This window comes from Aythya marila (genome assembly GCF_965140915.1).
Source record: "Aythya marila genome assembly, chromosome: 9".
In the NCBI taxonomy this organism is placed as follows: Eukaryota; Metazoa; Chordata; class Aves; order Anseriformes; family Anatidae; genus Aythya; species Aythya marila.
This window is the reverse complement of record NC_139050.1, coordinates 9,291,321-9,318,116: the sequence shown is the minus strand read 5'-3', so window position 1 is coordinate 9,318,116 and position 26,796 is coordinate 9,291,321. Positions and strand designations below refer to the sequence as shown.

At 37.5% G+C, this 26,796-nt stretch overlaps 1 protein-coding gene across 3 annotated transcripts in view; it reads left to right on the top strand.

The window, feature by feature from the left end:
* UGGT1 (UDP-glucose glycoprotein glucosyltransferase 1) overlaps positions 1-26,185 on the top strand; it is a 43,201-nt gene extending 17,016 nt beyond the window's left edge. The window contains exons 17-41 of one of the 3 annotated variants that reach the window (XM_082767489.1): positions 606-737; positions 2,566-2,730; positions 2,907-3,027; positions 3,823-3,921; positions 5,246-5,269; positions 5,792-5,886; positions 6,542-6,748; positions 7,347-7,478; positions 8,421-8,551; positions 11,113-11,208; positions 11,526-11,628; positions 12,097-12,176; positions 12,909-13,098; positions 15,962-16,120; positions 17,115-17,200; positions 17,567-17,651; positions 18,698-18,786; positions 19,299-19,403; positions 19,929-20,013; positions 21,266-21,448; positions 22,660-22,820; positions 23,317-23,431; positions 24,117-24,233; positions 24,571-24,730; positions 25,188-26,185. In XM_082767489.1, coding sequence (XP_082623615.1) covers positions 606-737; positions 2,566-2,730; positions 2,907-3,027; positions 3,823-3,921; positions 5,246-5,269; positions 5,792-5,886; positions 6,542-6,748; positions 7,347-7,478; positions 8,421-8,551; positions 11,113-11,208; positions 11,526-11,628; positions 12,097-12,176; positions 12,909-13,098; positions 15,962-16,120; positions 17,115-17,200; positions 17,567-17,651; positions 18,698-18,786; positions 19,299-19,403; positions 19,929-20,013; positions 21,266-21,448; positions 22,660-22,820; positions 23,317-23,431; positions 24,117-24,233; positions 24,571-24,730; positions 25,188-25,213 — 2,946 coding nt within the window. In that variant the 3' untranslated portion in view covers positions 25,214-26,185. Of the gene's footprint in view, positions 1-605; positions 738-2,565; positions 2,731-2,906; positions 3,028-3,822; positions 3,922-5,245; positions 5,270-5,791; positions 5,887-6,541; positions 6,749-7,346; positions 7,479-8,420; positions 8,552-11,112; positions 11,209-11,525; positions 11,629-12,096; positions 12,177-12,908; positions 13,099-15,961; positions 16,121-17,114; positions 17,201-17,566; positions 17,652-18,697; positions 18,787-19,298; positions 19,404-19,928; positions 20,014-21,265; positions 21,449-22,659; positions 22,821-22,965; positions 23,230-23,316; positions 23,432-24,116; positions 24,234-24,570; positions 24,731-25,187 lie in introns of those variants that run through there. The other 2 variants (XM_082767490.1, XM_082767491.1) reach the window with 2 other exon arrangements.
* The last annotated feature ends 611 nt before the right edge of the window (positions 26,186-26,796 follow it).

Sequence of the window (26,796 nt, the reverse complement as noted above, 5' to 3'; positions counted from 1 at the left end):
TAATTTTTATCTTGAATAGCTCCTGCTTTGTATTTTTGCCCCATAAAGTGATATACATGTAGGAACTAGCAAATGCATTTTCACTTTTGGTTTGACTGTGTTTTAGAAATCTATAAGCTGGGGTGTACTGTAATATTATACTGCTTTTAGCTTCAAGACAATGACTTCTATTCTCAGTTTTGTTTTAATATAAAATTTTAAGTCAAATAAGCAAAATCTTGTGCTTTCAAGAAGGAAACATAATCAGTTGTATATGTTACATGTGAGGCTTACTCGGTTGTTCATGAGCATGTCTTGAGTTTAGAAGGGAAAAGTAGCTCTTCGGATATGCTTTACATGATCATCTCTTTTTCCAAGCCCTACTTTTGTAATTAAAGGTACATTTGAAGAATAGTCATTTGAATGACTATAAGGTAAAGCAGGATGATTTTCACAGCTATGAGTACTTTGTAATTTCTAGCTTTGTACTTAGATGTTATTTCAGTGGATAATTGTGTTTCAGCAGAAAATATGTTTTGCAAATCATGTTAATGTTTTATGTCATTACTGGAATACAGGTGGTAGGTCAGCTTACCTGCAAACTTGTATTTGTATCCCCCTTCCAGATATATAACAAAGTAAAAACAGGAGATCAGCTGAAAGTGGAGCATGTGGTTAGTGTTCTTGAGAAACAGTATCCTTATGTGGAAGTGAACAGCATTCTGGGAATTGATTCTGCCTATGATCAAAACAGAAAGGTAAGAATTCAGGAAATAAAACATTTTTCACCATTTTGCTTCAAAGCTGTTATGAATTTATGGTTATGTATTTTTTCTTCATGCAACTCTCTTACTATGCATGCATCTATTAAACTATCGAACTGGTATGACTTTTAATAATGCTTACAGTGCAAACTTCAGTGCAAAGGTTCAGTGCAAACTTTTATAGAATATATATATATATTATATTTTGGATATCTACTATATGATTTCTAAAATCTCTGTGGTACAGGAATCAAGATAACTTTCTTGTGACTCATAGATCCTACATTCATTCTGGCATGTAGAATTTAGTAGAGTTTAAAACTGCATCAAAAAAACTGAGGCACTGAAATGGTTCATAAGAAGACCAAGGAGCTTAACGTTTGGGAGGGACTGGCGTGAATTTTATCTATTATCATCATCAGTATTTGAATACTGTATGAAACAAAGCAATGAAGATGAATTCAAAATGGTCTTCCTATGGTGAGGCATTCAATAATCTTCCTCAAATAATTTCTTTAGGTTATTTTTAGGGTTGATCCTTTCCTATGTGGAAAAAGTTGGGAGAGCAAATAATATTGGATCAATTTTATGTGATGATGAGACAGATCTTATTTGGGATTTTATATTCTATATATAATATATGTATATTATACTCATATACAAATTGTAGATGAATGAATGAAAATCCTGTCTCCAAGAACTTTGTAACACTTAAGATACAGCCTGAATCTTCAAATGTAAGGAATGCAGTCAGGGTTATATAAATAGGATTGTACGTAGACATTTTTGTTCTTACTGTGTAAGAAAGTGGAAGGAAAGCATTCTGAGAACAAAAACCTACTAAAGGCAAATTACTGAATGACAGAAGTCTTCGCAGTTTACATACTAGATACCAAATCAAAGCTAACCAAAACAAAAGCAGCAACCCCCCACCCACCCCTGATGCTCCTAACAGATGTGAGGTGCTGTCCTCCAGAAGACTCAAAAGGCCATTCTGGAGGCCTTGCTACAACTGTTGTACGTGACACCATTCAGCATGACCATGTCTTAAAACACTGGAAAAGCCTTTGGATAAGGAAGGAAGCCTTTAGAGAGAGATTTTTTCTGTATAAAGGACAAAACCAACACCAAGCACTCTTTCATGTGATCTAAGCCTTGTGATATTTGTCTGTGTTCTTAAAAAGTAACTATAAGTTGAGGATTTGTTTTAGAGGTCTTGAAAGCCACAAACAGTAGAACCCTATTAACTTCTATCCATAACAGAGCATTGGTATTGATGGTACATGTTTCAGTGGTTACATGAAATATGGAAATTTATCTTGACATAATAACCTCCTGTGCTTTAGGGGCAGTTCTAGTTGAAAAACTAAGTGTTTTTCAGATGTTCATACAATATGTTCTTAAAAAATAATAATAAAATCCTACCCTGTCTTGTGTTGCAAATACCAGTGCTTGCATAGTTCCATGGGAACTAAAGAGGAAATGCAGGTTTCATATTGTCCATTTTTTTGTTATTACCAGAACATGCTCATTAGAATCAATTTATCAACTTGTCTACAGTATGAACTTAATGAACTTAGCGGACTCTGCTAGTCCGCTGCCTAGTTACCTGCACTTCCATAGTATAAAGCAACTCTTTGCTTTGAAATGCTGAAAGACAAGGCCATCATATGCATGTAAGATATAGGAAGTGTTTTTACATAATGCTGAAAAGACATCTTAGTGTGTTTAGAACAGACGTTTGTGGATATTGCGTAGAAACATTGTGAACACCTGTAGTAACAGGCTGACATAGTAAAGCTACTTCCTTCCCTGGATTTAGGCAGCAAGAGCTTACTACGAGCAGACTGGTGTAGGTCCTCTCCCTGTAGTGCTGTTCAATGGAATGCCTTTTCAAAAAGATCAGCTGGATCCTGATGACCTAGAAACTGTGACGATGCACAAAATCCTGGAAACCACAAGCATCTTCCAGCGAGCTGTATACCTGGTAGGTGCTGAGTTCAGCTGTGACTTTTGAGGCAGTTTTTTCCAAATCATGTTTCTCTCTGAAGTCCATAAATATGCAATACACAGAACAACTTAATGTGCAAAACTTCTATTTTATTAAGCTATGGCAAATATGTGTGTGATATTTAAATATCACCTTTTTTTTCTTTTCTTCAGGGTGAATTATCTAATGATCAAGATGTGGTTGAGTATATCATGAACCAGCCTAATGTTGTTCCAAGAATTAACTCAAGGATCTTAATGTCTGACAGAGAGTACCTAGATCTGACAGCAATGAGTAAGGGATGCTTTTAATTCAATTAAACCTGAAATACCTGTTTCAAAGACATTTGCTGTCCCAATGGAAAACTCTAGTGGCAAAGCATTAACAGCACCCCAAGTAACATTCTAGTCCTGATGTTGGGGGAGATGCTACATACAATAATAGCATCAGTATGTACAAACTTCTCAGAACAGGAATTTGTTTTACTTCTATACAGATCTTTAGGGGATTATGACTAATGAAATTGAGGAACACTAGTAAAAGTCAAAAACAGTACAGTCACATACTCTCTATATAAAGCAACATTTTGTTTCGTACTTCTAACCTCCTTTTGAGTTGAGCATGACAGTTATCTCTGGAATTACTCAGGACTGGCTGTGGCATATATTTTAGCAGAACTTCTCATGGATAAAGTATTAAGTAATAACACCGAATGCATGCAGAGACTCTGCATTATAATGTCAGGACTGCAAATACAATTGTTCAACTACCTTTCTTGAAAAATAGTAAAAACAATAGGATTTTGAATGTATATTGTTTAAATAAATTAACCTGAACCTAGTGACACTTAATTCTTTCAATTAACTTCTACGTATAAAAAATGCAATGTAGTTATTCATTTATGACACACAAAAAAATACATTCTTAAAGCTGTTATATATTAGTAATGGAAATTAAATCTAAAAAGCAGTATCACAGGGGACAAAATGTGGGATGTGTTCTTACCATTTTCATAATAGTAGTCCTTTTTCTGTAATTTTACATGGAAATTGTTTGCTTTGGCATCTAAATACTTTTTCTCTTTGTCAGATAATTTTTTTGTGGATGACTTTGCTAGATTTACCACGTTGAATTCCAAAGAGAAGACAGCTGCTGTAGCAAACAGCATGACCTACTTAACAAAGAAAGGTAACATCTGCAGTGGATTATGAACCCAAATTTATTCTTGCATGTTTCCAAGCATACATACAGTACTCAAGACACTCACTGAACCTTGATCAGGCCTGTGGACAGCGGTACGATCTAAGTGTTAAAAATAAACATTTTTATAGGGCTTGACATCTGCATAGAACAAAAATGTTCCCATCTGTAAACCCAGCCTCCTATTAATAATGGAGTCCCACCCAACCTGCTCTTGCTGCATTGCATAAAACCATCAGAAACACAGCAATGTTAAGCTCCGATCCTCCAATTACGCTGACTGAAAAAATATAAAGGGGGACTATAACTCTTTTTCCTAATTCAAAATTACTAAAAGGTGTATTGATTCAAAAAAAAAAATTATTGCCCATTATATAAGGCAACTGCCAACCTGGTCTGTGCTGGTTTTATTTCCCCAGTGCACATACTGCTTTTTTTAATGATGGTATCGCTTTATTATAGGTATACCTGTGTCCCCTGTTAGTCTTAAAACTCAGCTACGCTGCTTATTATAAGAAATGTGTGCACAGATATAATACAGAGTTTAATCAGGCCTTTTCTGCATTTTTGTTAGAAATCATAAGTAAGCTGCTGTCATTTGAACCAATTCCTCTTGTTCCTGCCTCTCTTCTTTACTTAGGCTCTCACAAGTTTTCCCAGTACTACTTCAGCCAGCTGCATGCGTGGCCTTAAGTGTTCCCACTGCTTCTGTCTAGTATTTGTCTTTGGTTTGTGTTGCCACTTAAACCTGAAGGAGTTTCTTGCTTTCTCTTTGTAGGTTATTAATTAAACCTCTCTCTCTGCATGCTCCTTTAAGTATGTATTAGTTTGCAATCCTATGGCTTGACAGTTCTGGGTCAAATAAGATACTTAACTGGTATCTGATTATAGTAATGCTGTAGCACATTTATTTTTTAAAGATAACGAAGTTATATGTATAGATGGCTCAGCAGCAGAACTGAAATGGTGCTGTCTTGCTAGTTTTTGAAGAGTGAAGGTAACAAACAATTCAAGTCATAATGGCACAACTTTTTATGCAAGTGGTCTTAAAAACAATACCTTCATGGGGTGGTGTGTGACTACTATGACTAGTGCTGTAGTATGGAAATAAAGCATCAGTCTATCTGGTGGTGAGGAGGTGTCAAAATTTATTCTGATAAAATTAAGGTGAACCCGCTGCTTGCTGGAACTGAGCTTCAGTGATTCAATTATGCCCAGCGCAGTGCTGCGACTTCTTGATATGCATTAGGATTACTGTCAAATTATTAATGCCTCTTTCCTTTTCCCCTTTTCCTTTCTGCTTTTTGACCAGGAATGTCTTCCAAGGAGATCTATGGTAAAACATGCTTTAGCATTCCATATGTTGTTGTTTTGGGAATTTTCTGGTTCCTTTGTAACATTGGCTTTAGTACCAGCAAGAAATGAAGAAAGGTGTTTAAATGCATGTTTGGTTCATCACTTTTTTTTCTTTAAACAAACCTGATTTTCTGAACTAACAGCTTCAGTTCAAAGAAGTGATATATCTGTACCCTAGTTGGAATCAGTACGTTATTTATAGGTTCCTTTTATAATTTCTAAATTAAATCGGTACCAAAAATAAAGAAATCCAGTTTAGAAACAGTAATGCATGCTGTCCCATGTGGGTTTTCTGAATGAGGTAAATGAAATCTGATATCAATACTACTGTTCCTCTCTTGCCGGACTTTTTAGCTTAGCCTTCTCCACTGTTTTCATATGTTTTTACGTTTTTTTGAAATCTTTGCATGTGCACCTTGTTTTTCCTCCAAATAAAGAAAACCTGAAGCTTTCCTTCATTCACCTTCAAATATTCCCCCTGCACCCCCCTCTTTTTCTGCAGATGATTCTTTTGTTAGACCAGTTACTTTTTGGATTGTTGGTGACTTTGATAAACCTTCAGGAAGGCAATTGTTGTATGATGCTATTAAACACCAGGTAAGTAGTATTTTCACTTGCACAGGTTGGAAGTGATAATAAAACAGTGAAAAGAGGCTTGAAAAACACAAGTTGTGCTTTTTCCAGTTTTATGACCCTGGGGAGATCGGTTCTCTGTTTTCCAGCTTAAGGGGGCTGGAACTTCCTTGACCTTTTTGTACTAGGACAGAATCCCCTCTCAGCACTATGCTAATACAATAAAGAAAAGATGTTCTTTTAGGCCTCTGGTTCTAAATTGAAGGTGTCTGTGTTTTTGTTTGGAGATTAACATGAGCACTGCTCTCTGCTCTTATTTGTTCCAGGAAAGTAACTGAATTACAAAAATATGTAGCTTACCCCCAAATCACTCTTTAGCCAGCTCTCTGAGTGCTGGCCATGGTCCTAAATCTCTTGTGTAGCACGGTATTATCTAGAAGATACCACAGTGATGCCTGTAGGTAAACTAAATACTTAAGTAAAATTAATTATTAAAAAAAATAAAGTTAAATTAGTTCATTCAGCCTTTTAACCTTGTGCTGTTATTTGAAATCTGGTTTCCTGGTTAAAATAACTTTTACAAACTTCTGCTATGGAGTTTATTGTCTTATAGACTACTTTTCATTTAAAAGAAAGATGAAACCTAAAACTTTGCTAATACATGTTTGGTTAAACACAGAAATCCAGCAATAATGTTCGAATTAGCATGATTAATAATCCCAGTGAAGATCCAAACAGCAAGAACACGCTTGTCGCTAAGGCCATTTGGGCAGCTCTACAGACACAAACGTCAAATAATGCCAAGAACTTCATCACCAAAATGGCAAAAGAAGAAACTGCAAAGGCTCTAGAGGCAGGAGCTGACATCTTAGAATTTGCTGTTGGGGTAAGCATGTCTGTTGGTGTTTACAAAGGTAGGGTACTTGCTCATCTCATGAATTTCTTATTGCAGTATGTGCAGTTAAGGTAAGATAAAGTAACAATGGAGTGTAACGTTTTTTGCATTGCTCTGAAAGTTTGAGCTTACCTAAATAAAACAGTCCATCTAAAGATGCACATCAAAGCTACACAACTTGAAAAAGTCAAAAGAATTGCAGATTCAGGAATCTATTTGAGTGAGTGGTTTCTTGGGGTTTAAGAGAGAACTTCAATCTCATAATCTCTTTAAAAAGCAGAGAAAAAAATTGCGTTTCTTAAACTAGCCTTGAAACATTACGCAAGGATCTCTTAAGAACAAATGAATGGAACTACTGGTTTAATTAGCAACAGCTGCTAGGGTTGTGGCCCTTCACATCAGAAATTGTGATAATGTTTGAAGATGACTGGCAAGAACGAGGTTTAAGACCACAGAATGAAGGGGCCTGGAGATAAATCTTAGCAAGGCATTAAGATATTCTTGAACATGAACAAAAAGATGTATTTTAAGAAGTGTTCAGAGGGGTATTTTTCTTCCTATTTCAATGACAGGTATTCTTTTCTTTCAGGGTATGGATACCAATATTTTCAAAGAAGCCTTTGAGTCTCCTAAGGTGGATTTTATTCTGTCCCATGCTATATACTGCAGAGACGTTCTAAAGCTGAAGAAGGGGCAGAGGGCTGTGATCAGCAATGGAAGGGTGAGGTCAATCACCAGGTGGTGAAAGAGATTCCACGTTTGGGAAAGATGCAAAGGTTGAGTGGAGAGTTTGCCTTCTTTAGGCCACTTAACTGCTTCCAAGTTCATTTATTCAGACCTGCAGTGACCTCTTCTTTGTACTGTGTACAGTTAGCTGTTGATGTTGCATACAAATTCAGCTCTGTCAATAGCAGTTGCACTCACATTGGCAATGAATTGAGTCCAGAGGCTGAAAGGGATGATAAATTTGAGAGATTGTGTTGTGATTGTTCATTGCTCAACGTTGGTGTCTTGCTCTCTTCTACCTCTTTTTACAAGAGCCACTTAGATTAAGCAGATCATGTTACAAGAGTATCTCACTACCAGTAATGAAACCTGGCCACGTACCAATTCAGTTTTCTTCTGCCACCTGCTCGCTAGCTAGGTTTGGGGGGGAAGAAAGTTCCAGTGGCTGCTGTATACTCTACGTTCTTCAGTGTGTTAAGGATTTTAGGTGATGGATTGTGGCATTCTAGTTCTGTCATTAGCAAAATAGTAAGGATTGTCTAGGTAAGCTTTTAGTCTTTTGAAGGCTAGAGGAGTGAAATTTGCTGGAGTTTTTCTGGACTGCTGCAATTGGCCTGGTGTTTTGTTAACCCTTCAAGGCATAATATTGCATGTATAGTTTAATAAGCTATATTTTTGCAAATCAAGCACTCAGTGAAAATTCTAAGCATGCAATTCATGACTTTGGGATATTTTTGTCCTTGTCTGTAAGTAGATAGAATTCTGTTAAACTTTGTGGCCATGGACATTAATATTTGCCTGAAAAGTTGACAACCAACCAAGGTTGGGCTTGAGTATTTAATATACCTATGATTTTTTTTTTTTCAGTGTAGCCTTTACTTAATAATGCTGATCCCGCTTTTTTTTTTTTTTTTTTTTTTTTTTTTTTTAAATAAAGATCATTGGCCCATTAGAGGATGGTGAGATGTTCAATCAGGACGATTTCCATCTCCTTGAGAATATCATACTAAAGACATCAGGACAGAAAATCAAATCTCAAATTCAGCAGCTGGGATTTGAAGAAGACCTGTAAGTAAACATGAAGAGATTTTCAAAAAGTGGTGGTATTCTGATGAAGTGCTTTTCTGCAGCCTAGAGTAAGCTTCTACCAAGTACACACTGGATAGGTGTTATAAACTTACATGTATTCATATGGTCACGGCTCAGCTGTTCAGATGAGCAAGTCAGAAAGGACAGAGATGTAAATTGTCTTGGGTTTAAAGTGTTTTAGTGACTTTTTTTGCAGTTCACGGAATAGTTCATAGAATCTTGTGTAGGTATGGAGCTGCAACTGTATCCCCCAGATTCAGGAAGCTGGAGTGGGAGTAGTAGCAACCCCTAATACAGTTCTGTGCTCAGAGGTCTTCATTCTTGATTTGTTATCTATATCGAGTAGCGATCTGATGTGGCTGCATGTCTTGTAATGAAGTTGAAGGAGCTGTGCTGGTTGAAGTTTCACAGACGAGCAGCAAGAAACTGGGGAAGAGCTCAATACAGTAGGAATTTATCATAAAACTGTTCGTGTGAACATGAAACTGTAAATGCATTGGTTGGTAATCACAGAGGTAGTCCCTGGATCACAGCAACAGCCTGCTGTGTTATCTGGAAATGATCTGTTGCATGAGGGGAAAAAAAAAGATACAGGTGGATTGAAAAAATGAAGAGTGAGGGTGGTGGTGCATTTTACAAGGTCTTGCTAAATTCCTTGCTTGTGTGCTGAAGTTTCATTTGAGGCTTAGGAGACTGATTGGTGACAGCTTTACCAGTAGAGAAACTGTCTACATGCAAAGGAGAGTTGTTTACTGCCGTGGTACGTGTTATGAAGTGGTATGCATTGCTACATGTTCTTACATTTATTCTTGAAAATGCTTTCTTCACTGGATTACTTGTTCTGCTTCTCTAAATGGAACAGAAGTCTAACTTCTTGTTAATATCAAGGCCTTCAGACTTATCATGGGTTTTTCTCCCAGCTAAATCTTAACTGACACGCTGCTTTAAACCATCTACCTCCTACATACCAGGCTTTCGTAGCTCATGTAGGATTACTTATTTAAAAGGAGAAAGAAAGGAAGAAAATGAGATACTGGAGTATGCTTTCTGAATCTGTTTGTAGTTCAGCTACCTGCTGCTGGCCTATCAATATCAGAAACAGTTTAGTAATACATTTTGCTGTCAGTGAGAATCACAGAGAATCACGTAAACTGCTTTTAACATTTTAAAGAGAAACAACAGAAAAAGAGGTAGAGGTGAAATGGTGAAAATCATAGTTCTAGATAATTCTTACAAAAAGAACAGAGGCAAGGTATTCAGAGGAAAGACATCTTCTGGTTCAAATCTGAAGCCCATAAGCACATGGGGGTGGTGGTGGAGATGGAGGTTATCACTAAGACATTTTCCCCATTTAGCATTACATCTTTCTGTGATACTGCTTGGCTGTTAGAGGCCAATCAGGTATGTTAATCACAGAATCACAGAATTTAAGGGGTTGGAAGGGACCTTGAAAGACCATCAGGTCCAACCCCCCCTGCCAAAGCAGGTTCCTTAGAGCAGGAACCTGTTAAGCATATGGTCTTTTGTGCAGAAATCTTCTGTGATTCTGAATCCTAAGAGGATGGATTTTAACAGTGTTCCCAATGCTTTCACATTTGTTCCTATATTGGAAATCCAAAGGGATATAATCCTTTTTGGATAATAGGGTGGGAGAAGATATCATAGGGTAGTTCTGGACAGAGCAGTCTTCTTTTGCATATGTTTTATTTGAATGCTGCCAAGGTTTTTTTTTGCAAAATTTTGAGCTGATCTGCTGCATTGGAAAACACCGTAGAACCTAGCAGACTTCACCAGCCTTATGTTTTTGGTATGAACAATTTAAACAGCTGTCAGTATAAATCTTTGAGACCGAATTAATAAAGGAAAAGCTGGCAGACCATTAAGTATAGTATTGCTTCTTGGTAAACTAAAGAAAACTTATGGGAATAATAAAAAGGAAGAAATTGTCAGAAATTATTATATTTTAATGATAGGACCCCTCTGTCTTGAAAGTTTCTCCATTTCTTCCTAGTACTTAAGATTTACAGTATAAAACAAAAAGACTGCTGTGAAATGAGGGCTTGAACTGAATTTCTTACAGGTCTAAGAGAAGTTGGTGAAGTTAGGGATGCAGTGTCTGCAGCATGGTTGACACCTAAAATGCCAGCTGCTCTGTATTTGCTAGTTAAACCCTTTGGTACCCTCAGGGATGAGAAGACTGCAACTCATTTAAATTATCTCACTGGTAGATTAACCCCTACATATGTTTGATTCTCCAGAGCTACTTCAAAGAATCCTTGGAGTAAAAGGAGGAGGACAGTAAGGACACCGTATTCTGGATTAAATTGTGTTTTCAGAAGCACTGATCATCTATTTCCATGCTACTGTTTTTGTAATTAATTAATTATAAATATGTGCAAGTAGGGAAATGCTTTTGAAGAGAGATGGTAGAACTTCTAGTTTGCGTATTCAGTTCTGACTTCTTTTGCTGCTAGTTGACAGAAACATAGTAGGTGCATGCATTTTGTGAATAGCTGTAAACTTCTTTTTTCCTTCTTCAGTGCTAGTGACTTGGTAATGAAAGTGGATGCTCTTCTCTCTGCTCAACCAAAAGGAGAGGCAAGGATTGAATATCACTTTTTTGAAGAACGATACAGGTATAGGATTGCTAAGCAATCTGCTCTTCCTTGTCTTTTAACATTCCCATGTTTTTAAGTTACATTTAATGTCAAAAAAAAAAAGTCCAAGTAGCAATAGGGAAGTCCCCAACAGTTTTCAGAGCACAGTCAGATTTCATAAATTATACATCTGTGTACTTATCTCTATACATGTGTATGTATGTATTTTCTTTATCTTATTTCAGGAGATAAATAGCATTTGGAAAGTAATCTGACATCAGAAGGAGATGTGTAGTGTTTTTGCTGTATTTATCCGATATATTTTATAGCTTAAAATTGTTTCTTCTTCTGTTTAGTGCAGTTAAACTGAGACCAAAAGAGGGGGAGACATACTTTGATGTCGTGGCTATTGTTGATCCAGTTACCAGAGATGCTCAAAGACTTGCTCCTTTACTTTTGGTATGTGTACAGTGTTCTAATGTGTTTTATGACAATTTCAAAAAGTTCTCTCCAGATCTGTTTTGCAATGTTTGTCTTTCTCCTTGACTCTTTAGTGACCACTGGCCTTCCCATAATGCAGCTGAAATACATAATGCATTACTGAAATTCCTCCGCACTATGCTAACAAGATCATGCTTAGATATCTTCTAGTCAGCATTTAGTTTCACCATTTTAAGTTCAGTTTGCAACAGTTGTTCTTGAGAAAGGAAGTCTCTGCATCCCAAAACCAATGCCTGGAGTGTGAGGGAGCATGTGACTAATCTACTTAAAACAAGCAGCTAAAAGATGGGTGTGGTGAAGCAAATAATGAAAAGGGATGATTGAGAAATGAGCAGGTTACATGCCTCCTTGAGAGGTCTTGTCCAGGAAAACATTGGTCAGCATTCCTAGTTAGGATTTTAAGGGATGTCTCTTTTGTTACTTCAGGTTTTGAACCAATTGATAAATATGAACCTAAGAGTGTTTATGAACTGCCAGTCCAAACTTTCTGACATGCCTCTGAAAAGGTAAGCAACACCATTCTGGGGTTAAAAACAAAAGAAAAAAAAACAGACACCTGAAAAATAGCAGCATGGAAGCATGTGCTTACAACAGTGCAGTTGGCAATGACTGTTTGGAAGACTTGTCACAAGTTACAGTGTAGCCTGTTTGAGCAAACCACCCCTACCAGGTTCCACAACTCCGGGCTGTTTCTCCCAGTCCTCTACTCCTACCCTCCCATCCATCCACACCAAAAACAAACCAATCAACCAAACAAAACATCCAAACACAATCCAACAACCCTGAGAGAGAGAGAAAGGTAAACCTGTTGGAATGTGCAAGCACAGAGACATGGTCAGATGTCCTTTGGCAGGTCTCATTAACTGCTTTCAACTCATTTGTACAATGACACGATTTCCCATAGAGAATATAGTAATTTGTGGATGGCATGAGGTAGTTCTGGTGGTTTACAAATTGGGTGGGTCTTTCTATAGCTATGAGCAAGGGTAAATAACTTGCTAATCTTATTGGCTGAGTCATGTAAACATTGGTTGCTCCTTCAAGATAAATTATGATTGTCCTAAGCATGATGCTTTGGACAAAGCCTTCCATACACATCAGGGAATAAAAATTCCATATTGGGCTTCTTGAAGACACTGGAGCTCTGGAAAAACTGATGATGTCAGCAAGTTCAAACAGTGAAATATATGCAGAGTATGGCAGAAATATGTTCTGAAATTATCTTTCTGAAATTTCAGCTTTTATCGCTATGTTTTGGAGCCAGAAATTTCTTTCACAGCAGATAACAACTTTGCTTCTGGACCAATTGCCAAGTTTTTGGATATGCCTCAGTCTCCACTGTTCACTTTGAACCTAAATACTCCTGAGAGTTGGATGGTGGAATCTGTCAGAACCCCATATGACCTTGACAACATTTACTTAGAGGAGGTATGTGAAATCAGCACATTACTATTGTTGCATTTAAATATTGTTGGTTTTCCAGGGGGTATTTTTGTAATGGCGTAGATGTTAACACTTATACATTTGTAGACCCCTGAAAGTTTTACGTGAGGGCTGCAGAGAAAGCTCGCTGGCAAATTGCTGCCCTCTGATGCTCACGGATGTCTGGGGACCACAAGTTGAAAAATATTGTAGGTCTGAAGCAGATCCTACAGACATGCTGTTTTGACTGTACATGCCTGTGTGTGTATAGCATTTCAGAACGCCCTGAGAAAGAAACAAACTCTGTTGGTCATCTTAAATTACAAATTTAAAAAACGTATTTCTGATTGGAGCTCCGTACTGCTAATACCCTAACAAAAAATAAGGCAGTTTTTTTTAAGCTTGTCTTTAGAAATGCTGAAGTAAGATCTGAGTCTTGTTCCAGTAAGTTATTTCCACTTCCTTTTCCTTGCTCTGAGAAGCCACCAAACACTTTTTAGCTACTTGTTCATTTTCACAGCTTTTGTTACCGACACACTATTGTGACCCACAAAAGAATTTGCAGTATCAATAAAACAGTGGAACTGATGCAACAGAAATCCACTCAACTGTAATAGTGTTAGGAGGGGGTTGTTATTAGAACAGGCCTTGAATTAGACTGTTAGCATATTGACCTGGGCAGTGTGCCCCTGTACTTAAGGATATGATGAAGAAGAAAATAAAACCTAAGAAGATGAAATTAAGTATAAAAATGGTGGTAAAAACAAGAGAAGGGTATATGTATGTACAAGTTGATGATTCTCATTTAATCTTTAACGGGATAGATCATTCAGTGCTAACTATTAACCTCTTGCTGTTAAAAATTAACTTGGACTTTAATAGTTTTTAGAATTTCTAAAAATAATGGGTTCATAAGTGGTTACAAATGTGCTACGCTAACCTGTTACAATGTGCACTAAAAACACACATTAAAAGTTAGAAAATCCATAAGTGATGCGAAGTGTAAAATTTTGAACTTCAGGGTGTGAAGTGAATAGCCTAAGGAGATGGTTAAATATCATTTTTCCTTAAAATAAGCCACTTGGTAGCTGGCCTTGAAAAACTGCATATATGGAGAGAGTAAAAAATAATATTGTGTGCAAAAGATGTGACAGCTCTGGAGGTTCAAGTCCTCTGTTTATCCACAGAAAGGTGTGGCGTGGGCAGTGGCAGGACAAGCATCCTCACACCAGTGTGCCTCCTCCATGAGCTGGAGGAGCCACCTCTAGAGGTGAGAGGGAAGCTCAGGCTCCATGCCCCAGCATCCTCCCACACCTGCAGCATGGAAACCCACCTGCTGCACGTGTGACAAGATAGTCATACTCCTTACAAATAGGCCTTCTGCAAAGCAACAGTGTGGACAGCCTCGTGGTCATTACAAATGTGGGTTACTTCTTCATAGAATATCCTACTTTTAGTCTCTCCTTACTCTTGCATCTCTGGTAGTGTTTGGGGATCTGGTGCAGTGCAGTGGTGGACTCCAGTGCTAAGCCTGCATGATTTCAGTTGGAAGTGTAGGAAATCTGATTTCTTGTGGGGGAGTTTGGGAGCTTTTGTTGTTGTTGGATGGTGTTTTGTTTTTTTTTTTGACTGTTAGGGTCTGAGACGAAAAGCAAAACAAAATTGTAAAGCCATAAATGAACTAGCAAATGGCTGATACAGCCATGCATTTCAAACCTCTGTTTGTTCCCCTCTCTGCCCCCACAACTTAGGTGAATTGAAACTCAGAGAGTGGGGGTAGCATATGCAATGAGAGATGATGGTTTGTGAGCTTAGACTAATATTTTGCTTATGTAGTGTCCTCAGGGTAAATATGAATATAGCCTGGTAGGGAGATAAGATCACCTGTCTAGTTGATCAAGGGAAACCAGCTGATGTGATTTTCTTGATTTCAGTAAAGCTTTTGCCACAGTTTCCTGTAGAATCCTACTGGACAAAACGTCCAGCATACAGCTAGACAAAAACATCATACGATGGGTGAGCAATTGGCTGATGGGCAGGGCTCAGGGGGTTGTGGTAAATGGGGCCACATCAGGCTGGCGGACAGTCACTAGTGGGGTCCCCCAGGCTGGACATCAGGAAGAGGTTCTTCGCTGAGGGGGTTGTCTTGAACAGGCTCCCCAGGGATGTAGACACGGCACCAAGCCCATCGGAGTTTAAGAAGTGTTTGGACTGTGCACTTAGTCACATGGTCTGAATTTTTGGGTAGACCTGTGTGATGCCAGGAGTTGGTCTTGATGATTGCTATGGGTCCCTTCCAATTTGGGATATTCTATGAGTCTGTATGTCTGAAGTGATTTGTTCAACTTGACCAGTATTTTTTTATTGGCACTTTTTTGTTTAGTGTAAAAGAAAGGAATGGCTCTTTCTGATGATACCCCTAGCACATTGTAAGAGTAACGTAGAGCAAAATAAAACGTTTGTTTCAGATGATGATAGATTAGATTAGCTTTATAGAGGTTTTGATTCAAAGTTCTGAAGCCTGTCAACAGGCTTCTTGTGAGATCGATCACTTATTTGACTAAATCCTACAATAACTGTAAAAAAGAGTTTGTAAAATAGAGCAACAGTCCTTCACTTCCGTTATCCTAGGATCTTACTGGTTGAGATTGAGAGTTTTGATAGGGGACAGTCTTACCAATACATGTCATTAATTTTTTTGCTTCAATGGAACCAAGCTTTTTAAGGGTTTCTAGGTATTCGTCTAATAGAAATACTCTGGTAAAGTAAGTGCTAGTAGATTACTATGGCTATTATAGATAGTAACTGAATCACTAAAAAAGAATTGCACTCTACAGCTAATGCTGAATTCAGCAATATCTTCTTATAGGTAGATAACGTTGTTGCTGCAGAATATGAATTGGAATATCTGCTTTTGGAAGGACACTGCTATGATATTACTACTGGACAGCCACCTCGGGGACTCCAGTTTACACTGGGAACTTCAACCAATCCTGTCATCGTAGATACCATTGTTATGGCCAACTTGGTAAGCATTTGATTGAAACTGGCAACAGATAACTTGGGTTCTCCAGTCAGCACAATTCCTCACGTTAAACCATTAAATATCTTTTAGAATGTAGGCTGGGGATATATGGCATTACTTGCACTCCACAGTTGCTTGCAAATATCAGAACCACATCATTCTTCACTCTGATGTCTAAAACTCCGCAATAAACTTGTTTGTCTCTTACCTTTTAAAGATGCACTTCTTTCCCTTTAGCTTGCTGAGGAGGATATTCTAGAGTATCTTAAAATTATGCCAATATCTCTAGGTAACCTTTTTCCAGGACAGGTCACTCATGCCTGTGGGGTCAAAGAAAAAAAAATAAAAAATGAATGGGACACTGAGATGTTGCTACAAACGTTTTGTATATTTTTGGCATAATAATCTACATCACAAAATAAAATTCTCAGATTTGGAACCTGAAAATTCAACAAGAAACGTATACAGTACTGGAATTTTACATTGTAATTTTTTAGGTTTTGCAGAAGGGAGATCTTGAAATATACAACCTATGTTACTACTTCCTGCTGTAGCTGAAATACCAGTCTGTATAGCTTCACAATAGATAAAAGTTATGTTTTTAGAGGAAAACCTTTCACAGGCTGCTGTGAAATTACCAACTAGTGTTTAGAAATTGGCTCATTCCTTCTGCAGAAACAACTTTACAATTATGCTGTTCCTACCAAGACACTCTGAAGACTTTTTGTCATCTAAAAAGTGAAGCTGGACCTTTTAATAATTGTCGTTCTCTTTCAAAAAACTAAGGATTTTGAATGGAACTTCTAAGTTTTGTGGTGTTATCCACACCCATACATGCTTACTTTTCTGGGTTTTAAGGCGTTATGGTTATATTAGTCAGCTAGCTTACAAATAACTATTTCCAGATATAACAGTGGGTCAAAATACGTGACTTACAAACCTGTTTTTCTGCATTTGTGTTTTCTGGAAATTGGCAGATACTCTTTTCCCTTTACAGGGTTACTTCCAGTTAAAAGCCAATCCTGGTGCATGGACTCTAAGACTGAGAAAGGGCAGATCTGAGGATATCTATAGAATCTACAGGTAGGACGGCACAAGAGATACCTTGATATTTTCCTTGTTAAACTTCTGAATTAGATACATGCATGCTAATACCTGAATCTAACAGTTCATTTGCCAAAGTGTAATTGAACTGAACAGCAAATTGCATTTTGTACTGTACGGAATAAGTTGAGATGAAATAAATGCGTTCCTTTACAAAACTCAGTCTGTGTTCAAACATATGTATTTGTTACTTTATCTTGTTGCAAGTCTCAAACCTGTTTTACAATACTAAGCTTTAATAATATGTAGAAAAACATGTAGAAGAAATAAAGGACATATTTCTATTTTTTAGTAAAGGCAGTGTTTTCAAAAAACAAACTAAAAGTGATTTTACTGTATTTTCAGCCATGATGGCACAGACTCTCCACCTGAAGCTAATGAAGTTATTGTTGTTCTCAACAACTTCAAGAGCAAAATTATTAAAGTGAAGGTGAGTATAAAAACTGGATTTGCTCTTAAAAAAGACTGTTTGACCAGTAGTGGGGGAAGAACTGCTGAGGGCCTGATTCTCCCTTCCTACAAGCTTACATTAGAAGCAATTTGCAAAACTTTCACATTGCAACACTTACAATAGAGGGAATTGTCTGTAGACTCGGTTTTGTTTTTTTTGACACAGGAGAGAATGGCATGTAACTGCTGTTCCTTTTGGATGCATGTGAGAAGCAATTATGCTTAAATTTTACTGACTCAGTTATGCTTATTACTTATTTAAAAGACATGACTTTTTTTCTTATAAAAAGTGTAGTTATAAACATTCCATGTGTCCACTGAGACAGTATTTTTTTGTTACAGATAAAATTTACTCATCTGGTAACATGTTATCTATCTATCTGATAGAATAGGTGAGGATACCTTTTTATTAAAAGGCAATTTATTAATCTACTGTCTTTTAGGGTTGCCTATTATATAACAATGTAGCTGAAAAGCTTAATGAGGATGACTGGTAAATGATGGTTGTGACACATCTGGTTCATGCTTCCTCACAGGATTTACTTGTGTTGGAGTAATTCCGGGATGTTTTCTTGCTTTTTTTCCTTTTTTTTTTCTCCTTTTTTTTGCCTTTCCTTTTTCTGTCACACCTACTTAACTGCTTGGGAGTTACAATGGCAAATAATACTTTCTAGAAATGGAAAGTGATGTTGAGGTTTTGTATTGTTTTTGGGGCAGTTTGCTGGTTTATTTGAATTTTTTTTTCTCTGCTAATTTCCACCAACAAGGATGGTCACTAAATACCTCTTAGCAAAGCATTTTTAACCATCTAGACTAACATGCCCTTGGTTATCTGAGAACAGCTTTGGAATCTATTTTCAAAATGTCAGTTCACTACCAAGCTGTTTCTCCAGACAGCTTAGGTTACCCATCAGCTAACTGGACGTAACTGAAATGGATACTAACAGAGCTAGTGTCACAACGACACTCCATAGCTGTTTGCCCAATATCTAGTTCTGCTCACTAAAGCAGTGATATGTTTCACAGGTTCAGAAAAAACTAGACATGATGAATGAAGATCTACTAAGTGATGGTACCAGTGAGAATGAATCTGGATTTTGGGAATCTCTCAAATGGTAAAGCTAATTCAACAATAACCTGCAAGCCTCTTGAAACTGGAAAACGGCTTTTTAGATAACACAGCTAGTTCCATGATATTTCATATGCATTTGTTAAGACAGCTTGAGTTTAGGGCTTGACTCATCAAAGCCGTGCATCACTAGCTCCATGTCTTTCATAGGACCCCTCTGTTTCTAGAGAACTAAGGTTACTGCTTTGCCCTGCTTATGTTCCCTTACCACCTGTGCTACAGGGAAGGAGGAAACTGTTTGTTTCCAAGAGCTGTATCTCAGCCAGGAATCTTTCAATTGAATAGGCGGTTACATATAAGTTACCGGGTCATCCACGCTGGTGTATGCAGTGCTCTGCCTTGTGGACTGTGATGTCCAGACTGAGGAGGAGGACACCAAACCATGTAATTGTACTATATTAAACAAACACCATAGGGATTTTTAATCTGTTACACTCTCTTCTGTATAGTTGGGCCTTAACTATCTTGTCTCTCATATAAACATATTCATCCTTTCAGGGGATTCACAGGAGGACAAAAGAATGAAGATGTGAAACAGGATAAAGATGATGTATTAAATATATTCTCTGTGGCTTCAGGACACCTTTATGAAAGATTCCTACGGTTAGTTCAGAATTTATATTTTGGGGGTCTCAAATGGTAAATGTGCACTGCTGTTCACAAGTAAAAAGGTTAGAATTTGCAAAAATATTTAAAAAAAAAAAAAAAGCTCAGAAGTCCTCTTTTTTTTTTGCCTCTGCTATATTACAGTAACTTTTGTCTGCCTGCTATGCAGATATTCAAAATAGACTTAATGTAATAGATAGCATGTTGCTGCCCTAGAAATTTCTCCTTAGAAAATAATTAAATACAGATACTTTGTTAAGAAATTTTAAGTCACAGTTGCTTTGGAAGAGAATCTGAACTTCTGTTCTCAACACTGTGAAAACCAACAGATTTTATATTTTAGATAAAATTAAGCAATATCTAATAGGGTGAAGCTACCCACTTTTTCTTCATGCACAAAGATCAGTAATCTCACATACTATAGTTAGTCTAGTGTAAAATAGCAATTTGTACTCTGTTAAGCAGCTGATCTCTAGCAGGTGGTAGCTATTCCTGTAAATGTTTTATTTTTTCTTTTGATAGCATAATGATGTTGTCTGTGCTGAAACATACCAAGACTCCTTTAAAGTTCTGGTTTCTGAAGAACTACTTATCGCCTACATTCAAGGTTTGTTATTAATTAGAAATTCATTCTGTTGCAGACAAAGTAAATAAGAAAAATGTTTTGACTTGTGCATCATACTGTTACATAAACATGTACACTTTTTTGTCTTGTATACCTTCTATTTTGACAAAGCATAGAACTAGCTTTTGGAAATAGTGGGCTCCTGTTGAAGGTAAATATTTAAGAGAAAAGCATTTACTAGTAAAATGATACTTGAAAGAGTTTGAACTTTTTTTTTTTTTTTTTTTTTTAACTCGCATGGTAATGGTATAGACTTTGAGATGAAATTCAGGGCTATAAACTTTCATCTAATACATAATGGTTGAGAGAGCATAGGAAAAAAAACTACCAGAGAAGCAAGGGCTTACCAACTAGGTATGGTGAGAGCTTCATAAGGGAGTTATTAAAACCATCTTTTCAGACTGACTGGAGTATGCGAGTGGTGGAATGTACCTGGAAATACTTAACATTGTCTGTGATATTTCATGAATCAAATAGCAGAATTCAAACCATAACCGGGACATAAATGAATGTCAAAACTGTGTATTTCAGGAATTCAGAACTTTTAACATGTAATATTAGGAAGCAGCCTTCCTTAGAGAATCTTACCAGTTTATGAGCTCAAGGGGAAATAATTAGCAGTGTCCCTGTCACTACAAAAATGGTCTGTGCTGTGACTGCTCTTGGGGTGATGCAGCAATGTGGTACCCCCTTCCCTTGCTAACAGTCATGTTCTACCAGTATCCCTTGGCTAAATGTGTGCTCTCCCACTGTGAGAGGAGGCCTCACGGACGTGAATGTCAACTGATCAGATCGGACAGTGGCACAAGTTGTTCCAGTAAAGGATTTTTCCTGATTCTTTTCTTGTTTTATTATTTCCATGTACTGCTTTGTACAGTTCTAAATAATAACTCTCCCATATTTGAATTCTATAAGTTGAGTAATGCATTCTTTTAAACTGATCTATATGGATCGCTATAAAATGGCTTATAAGGAATTCTGCAGTGAAAGGATGCCAAAATAGTTGTCTCATGATCGTTGGCTTTACGATCTATATTGATTGTACAGTTTGGGTTTATGTCATCTGTCTGAAGTAACTGTGAATCTGTAGTTATTCTTTGTGCTATTTAACTTCTTCATTCTAATGTTCTCTGACTTACTATGGGACTTAAGTCTATTTCTTGTAATGCACTTTTATTTCTCCTGCAGTGTAACAAAACTAAGATAAGCTACTTTTTTCCCCCTCCCTCTGCAGGAGTTCATCCCATACATGGCAGAGAAGTATAATTTCCAGTATGAGCTTGTCCAGTATAAATGGCCACGCTGGCTTCATCAGCAAACAGAGAAACAGCGTATCATCTGGGGTTACAAGATCCTCTTTCTAGACGTGCTCTTCCCATTAGCTGTTGATAAAATCTTATTTGTGGATGCTGATCAGGTAACACAGAGGGTGGAATTACTTGATCTTTTTCCTTTCTTCCTCTCTAAGAGTACTATATATTCTTGAATACAATTTCTGTGTTGTTACAAAGGTTGCAAGTTTGGGCATTTCACAGGCATGACTGAAGGTTGATTCTATAACTATAGTATGCTTCAGTATGTTTTTTTCCTGCCTGTTCCCAGAAAATTTGTTTTTGTTGGCCTGTTTCTTACTTTTTCTCTGGTTCCTCACTCACTTGCTGTTGTGATTCCAGCTAGTTTGCCAAACAGATTCTGATTTTGCCCTGCCTCTTCTCCAGTTCCAGTTCTGTCTGTTCTCCCAGGCAGCAGATCACTTAGCACACAGTGTTTTCCTAAGTCACCAAACACCCTCCTCCTCCCACTCCCCTGCTTTTGACTTGGCCAGATCTGAACGGCTTTCAGAGGAGTGAGAAACTAATTCCCTGGAGCATGAAGCCGTGCCCTGCTGCAAAGCAAACAATATCTGTTAAGGCTTTGTCTGCGCTTACTGCCTGAATGGTTTGAAAGTACAGGGTGCGTGTACAGTGAGAACTGCCAACAAAAATTCCTTCCAAAACTTTTATGAAATTGAGAAGTATGGATTATCAACATGTAAATATGAAATACCTTCGGCATTTTGGCATAGGTACATCATGATCCCATGTCAGTTAAAACCATTACAACTCATGCTTAAGTATCACCTAGGTTAAATTCCAAGCTACGCTGTTCACAATTTATCCAGTTCTTGCTCTGTTTTTAAAAGATATATTAATGTAGATTGTTTCCGCTAGAATGGTATTTTTAGAGTAGTATTACTGCCACAGTGTCTGTGTCAGAAAGACATTAGAAAGCATCATCTCTGAAGGGTCTGCAAACTTTCAAGAGGAAAGGAAACCAAAGGATCATAGCAGAGTTCATTTATAGTGAGAATTTTTGTTGCTTGCTAAGCAACAATTTGGCACTTCAGTTGTCAAGCAAACCCCTATCAGATTACTTAAGGTCCAGTTTAATTGATCCAGCTCCAGTGAGACACTGGACTTGGTGCCCTGTTTTTGTACTACATATGCATAATGCAGATGATGGTAGAGAAGAGTAACAGATGATTTTTCTTTTCACTGTTTGCTCCGTTTGAATTCAATCCTAACCAACATTTCAAAATAACCCTTGGCAGGCTTCTACGAATATAAATAAAATGTCCTTTCCCTTCAGATTGTGCGCACAGATCTAAAGGAATTAAGAGATTTCAATCTAGATGGTGCTCCTTACGGTTATACTCCATTCTGTGACAGTCGAAGAGAAATGGATGGCTACAGGTTCTGGAAATCAGGATACTGGGCAAGTCACTTAGCTGGAAGAAAATACCATATCAGGTACTGAAGAGTTCTTCCCCCCTCCCCCCCCCCTCCCCCAAAATGCAAGTGGAAAGCTTTTGCTATGAATTAGAATTAGCAGAAAACTAGCTGAGGTCCACAGCACTGCAGTGAACCACTTTTTGCTTACTGTTGCTTCTTTAAGGTTCCATTGCCTCTGGTCCATTGGAAGCACTAGGGACACTGAAGTTATTAAGTATGATACAGCTTTTACAGATGAAGAACTGAAGTGTTAACTAAACAGGCATCTTCATTTGTTAATAACAAATGTTGGAAGAAGGGACTGCATGACAACAAAGCTAAGATAGATTTGTTGAGTATTTTTTTTGCGTACGTGCCATCACCTTAGTTAGAACTGCTTTCCTTCCTTATATTAGATAATCTATTGGTGGCAGTATATCAAATTGTTTTTAACATTAAATCTCAGGGTCTCCTGGTGCTGCAGTAATTTACCTGTCAGTCAAATGTCACTGCTAACTATGTCATCTCCATGTAGTGCCCTATATGTTGTGGATCTGAAGAAGTTCAGAAAGATAGCAGCTGGAGATCGACTCAGAGGACAATATCAGGGTCTTAGTCAGGACCCTAACAGTCTGTCTAACCTCGATCAGGTGTGTATTTAGTTCATTGTACGTACACATACATGTACTGTGATATGATGCCAAATTAGGACCTCTCCTGTCCCAGCCAATTATCTACCAAAGCCAAATGCCAGTGGCAGTCCCATTACTCCCTGCCATCAAATGAGGCACATATGCATAGAACCAAACATAGCTGGTAGGCAGAAACAACAGCTTCCTCTTACCTGTCTTCAGACTGTCAGTTTTTCCAGTATACTCCAAGGTAAATATGTAACACAGCTGAACGTTAAGAAGAATGTATCTGTTTCTTGAGCTGTCTGGCTCCAAGTGGTTTACTGTGTACTGACTTGATAATGTCAGTACAAATACGATATATGGAAATAAGGCTTATACTGTCATACATGGAAAAGTAACACAGCATTTTTATTTACTTAAGAATGGTCTTCAAACTGGTCCAGTACAGGTTTGACACAGGTTTGCTCTTAGACTTAAGTTCCAACAAAGTAAGATTAACAATTGCATTATTCAGTTTCATATTTTTTTCCAAATGACTGGTTGGAATGAAAGGTTGATCTATCATTTTTCACTTGTCCTGGGGAACAAACCTCTGTGCTTACAGAAATCACAAAACTTCTCAATGCTGTCTGGTGGGACAGTTGTTCCCCCAGCACTGCACCCTGTGGAAACTGCTACTAAATCTTATTCTTCACAACAGGATTTGCCTAACAACATGATCCACCAGGTGCCAATTAAATCACTGCCACAGGAGTGGCTTTGGTGTGAAACATGGTGTGATGATTCCTCAAAGAAGAGAGCAAAAACCATTGATCTAGTAAGTACAGTATGGCTCCCTCACTCTTATGTCACAATAAGATAATGACAAATTTTAGGGCATTTCCCAATCTTAGATCTAGGTGCCTCATCCTATATTTTTACTTCAGTGTTTTCAGTACTTCATTTTTTCCTCTTTATATTCAGTATTTTTCTTAGAGGGGTGCCATCATGAATTTGTGAAGAGTCTTTACACTGTACTCTAGCTGAAATACTGGTGTGTACTAAGTGTTCACTAACAACAGATTAATTCCACCAGGGGGAAGCATTCCTCTGTTCAGTAAATAGAGCTTATTTATGCATTAAGTGTTTGAACAGTTTGTGTGTTTTGTTTGCAGTGTAATAACCCAATGACCAAAGAGCCCAAGTTGCAAGCAGCAATGCGTATAGTTCCAGAATGGCAGGACTATGATCAAGAAATCAAACAGCTCCAGAGTCTTTTCCAGAAAGAAAAAGAAACAGGAACACCAGCTAAGATGTCAGGACAACACACACAAGGTAATCTTTCTGACTGTCTTCCTTCTGCTGCAATCTCCTTCTTACCTGTTTGGACTGGGGTGAAGCCTCGTGCTCATTCACTGTAAGCTTGCACCATGTAAAGGCTTGCATGGAGGATGTGTTAAATTGTGTTAATTGCCTATTTTAATGGCACAGAAGCACTTTGCCAAGTCAGGCACGTGTAACTTGATGCTGAAACCTAGAGAACAGAGAGATCTATTTCTCACTTTTTTCAGTTCCATTAAAGAATCCTCCCTGTTCCTGCAATTTTATGAACCTGGCCTTATCTTAACCCTTAATTACAGTGCCATTATAGATATAGGGGAATTAATTGTTCTTCAGTCCCAGATAACTTTGCAAGGAACAAGTGTCTGGGGTTTGAATATTAAGTTTCAAACCAATTTGCAAATTAAGGAAGCTGGAAATGGAGTATTTATTCTTCTCTCCTCTTCTACAGATCAAGCAGCTCATGTGGAATTATGATCCATGGAGAAAAACTCAAGTTAGACTGTTTCATAGACAATTTTTATATTGAAAGCTTGTTTTTTTCCGGTATGTCTGCAAAACTGCTGAATAATTGAATGGGATGATGTATGCATTTTTATTACTTGCCTATGGGTTAATTTCTGCATATGAAATAAGATCTGGATTGCTGGAATTAGCATTACTGTTTTTTGCACCTGTGGTGGCAATGAAAGAGCCCATGATGGAGTTTAGCATTTCAGAATCACAACTTCAAAATCCACTGGAAAAGCCACAGCCTGTTCCTTCAGCTGTTGCTACCTCCACAACTGATGAAGATCCTATTAGCCTCAGATCTAACTTGAGAGCCTGGAAAATGCAGACACAGCAATCTGAACTAGACTAGAACAATCTGAACTGGCTAGAACGTAAGTCCTAACCTCAACTGGTGGAGTTAATTTTTCCAGGTAACTTTAAAAGGCTCAGAATCATCAGGCGTTGAATTGGGATACTGTTTCATCTGCAAGTTTTCAGTCAAAAATGCTTTCTCAGATTTCTTCAGTATGCCTTTCATTTTTTATCAAATTCAGCATTACCTAGTCACCATTTCCTGTCATCTTTTATTGCCCAACTTTTGAAGGTTGGGCTTAATGTAAAGCTACTGCGATCTATGTAAATGCCCATCCCAAATACAAATGCCTAAGCTTACAATGTGAGCAGAACATTGAATCTGACAGTTCAATTAATCCTAGCCCATCTGACTGGAAATAAAAGTGCCCTCCTTCCTTCTTGCTCAAAATTTAAACCCATCTGCAAAACTGGTAGGGTTTTACTATTTCTGTGGTTCACTGATTCATGAATGTTTTCTTTTGTTTATGAAAAAAATCTGTGGAAGCTTGGAAGCTTTTCATCATGTAAATTTCCTTATTTTTCTTTAAACAGAGGTGTTGTCACATGAATAAAAACTTCGGAGTTCTTAGGTCTTCAGCTTTAGCTCACGTTCAGTCCTTTCATCCTTTTTTTTTTTTTTTTTTTTTTTTACACATTCTCCTAACTTGATTTTTGGGTTTTTGAATATTTTACTTGCATTTGTTTTCATTTACTGTACAGACAAGGAAACAATTTGCTCCTAGGATAAGTTATTTTGGGCTCGTTTTGTAATTCATATTTGTGGTTTAATTTTTAAAGATAACTGCGATAGTTACTGTTGTACAAACATACCCCTTAAAAATCCTTAAACCCTGCTTCCCTCATTCAGTAAGGTTATTGTCTACTCCCTAGAACACTGAGACATGGAAGAGTTGAAATACAAGAATTAAGCTAGCATTTCTATTCTAAAATTAGCTTGTATTTCAAAATTAGCTTGAAATAGCTCCTTCTACCCTGCTTCTTTAGAAATCCAGATTAGGATCATTTCCATCTCCTATGTTTTTATACAGGTAAGCATTCTGTGCTGTAAGAGCTTCACACTAAAGTTAGGCTTATTTTAAGGTATTTGTCTGGAAATATTGTATTATATGTGATATAAATGTTTTGGAGGAATCTGAAAGACAGCAGTTGTAGAGTTCAAACTGTTCAGAAGGGCAGTGCCTCGGATAGGCAGC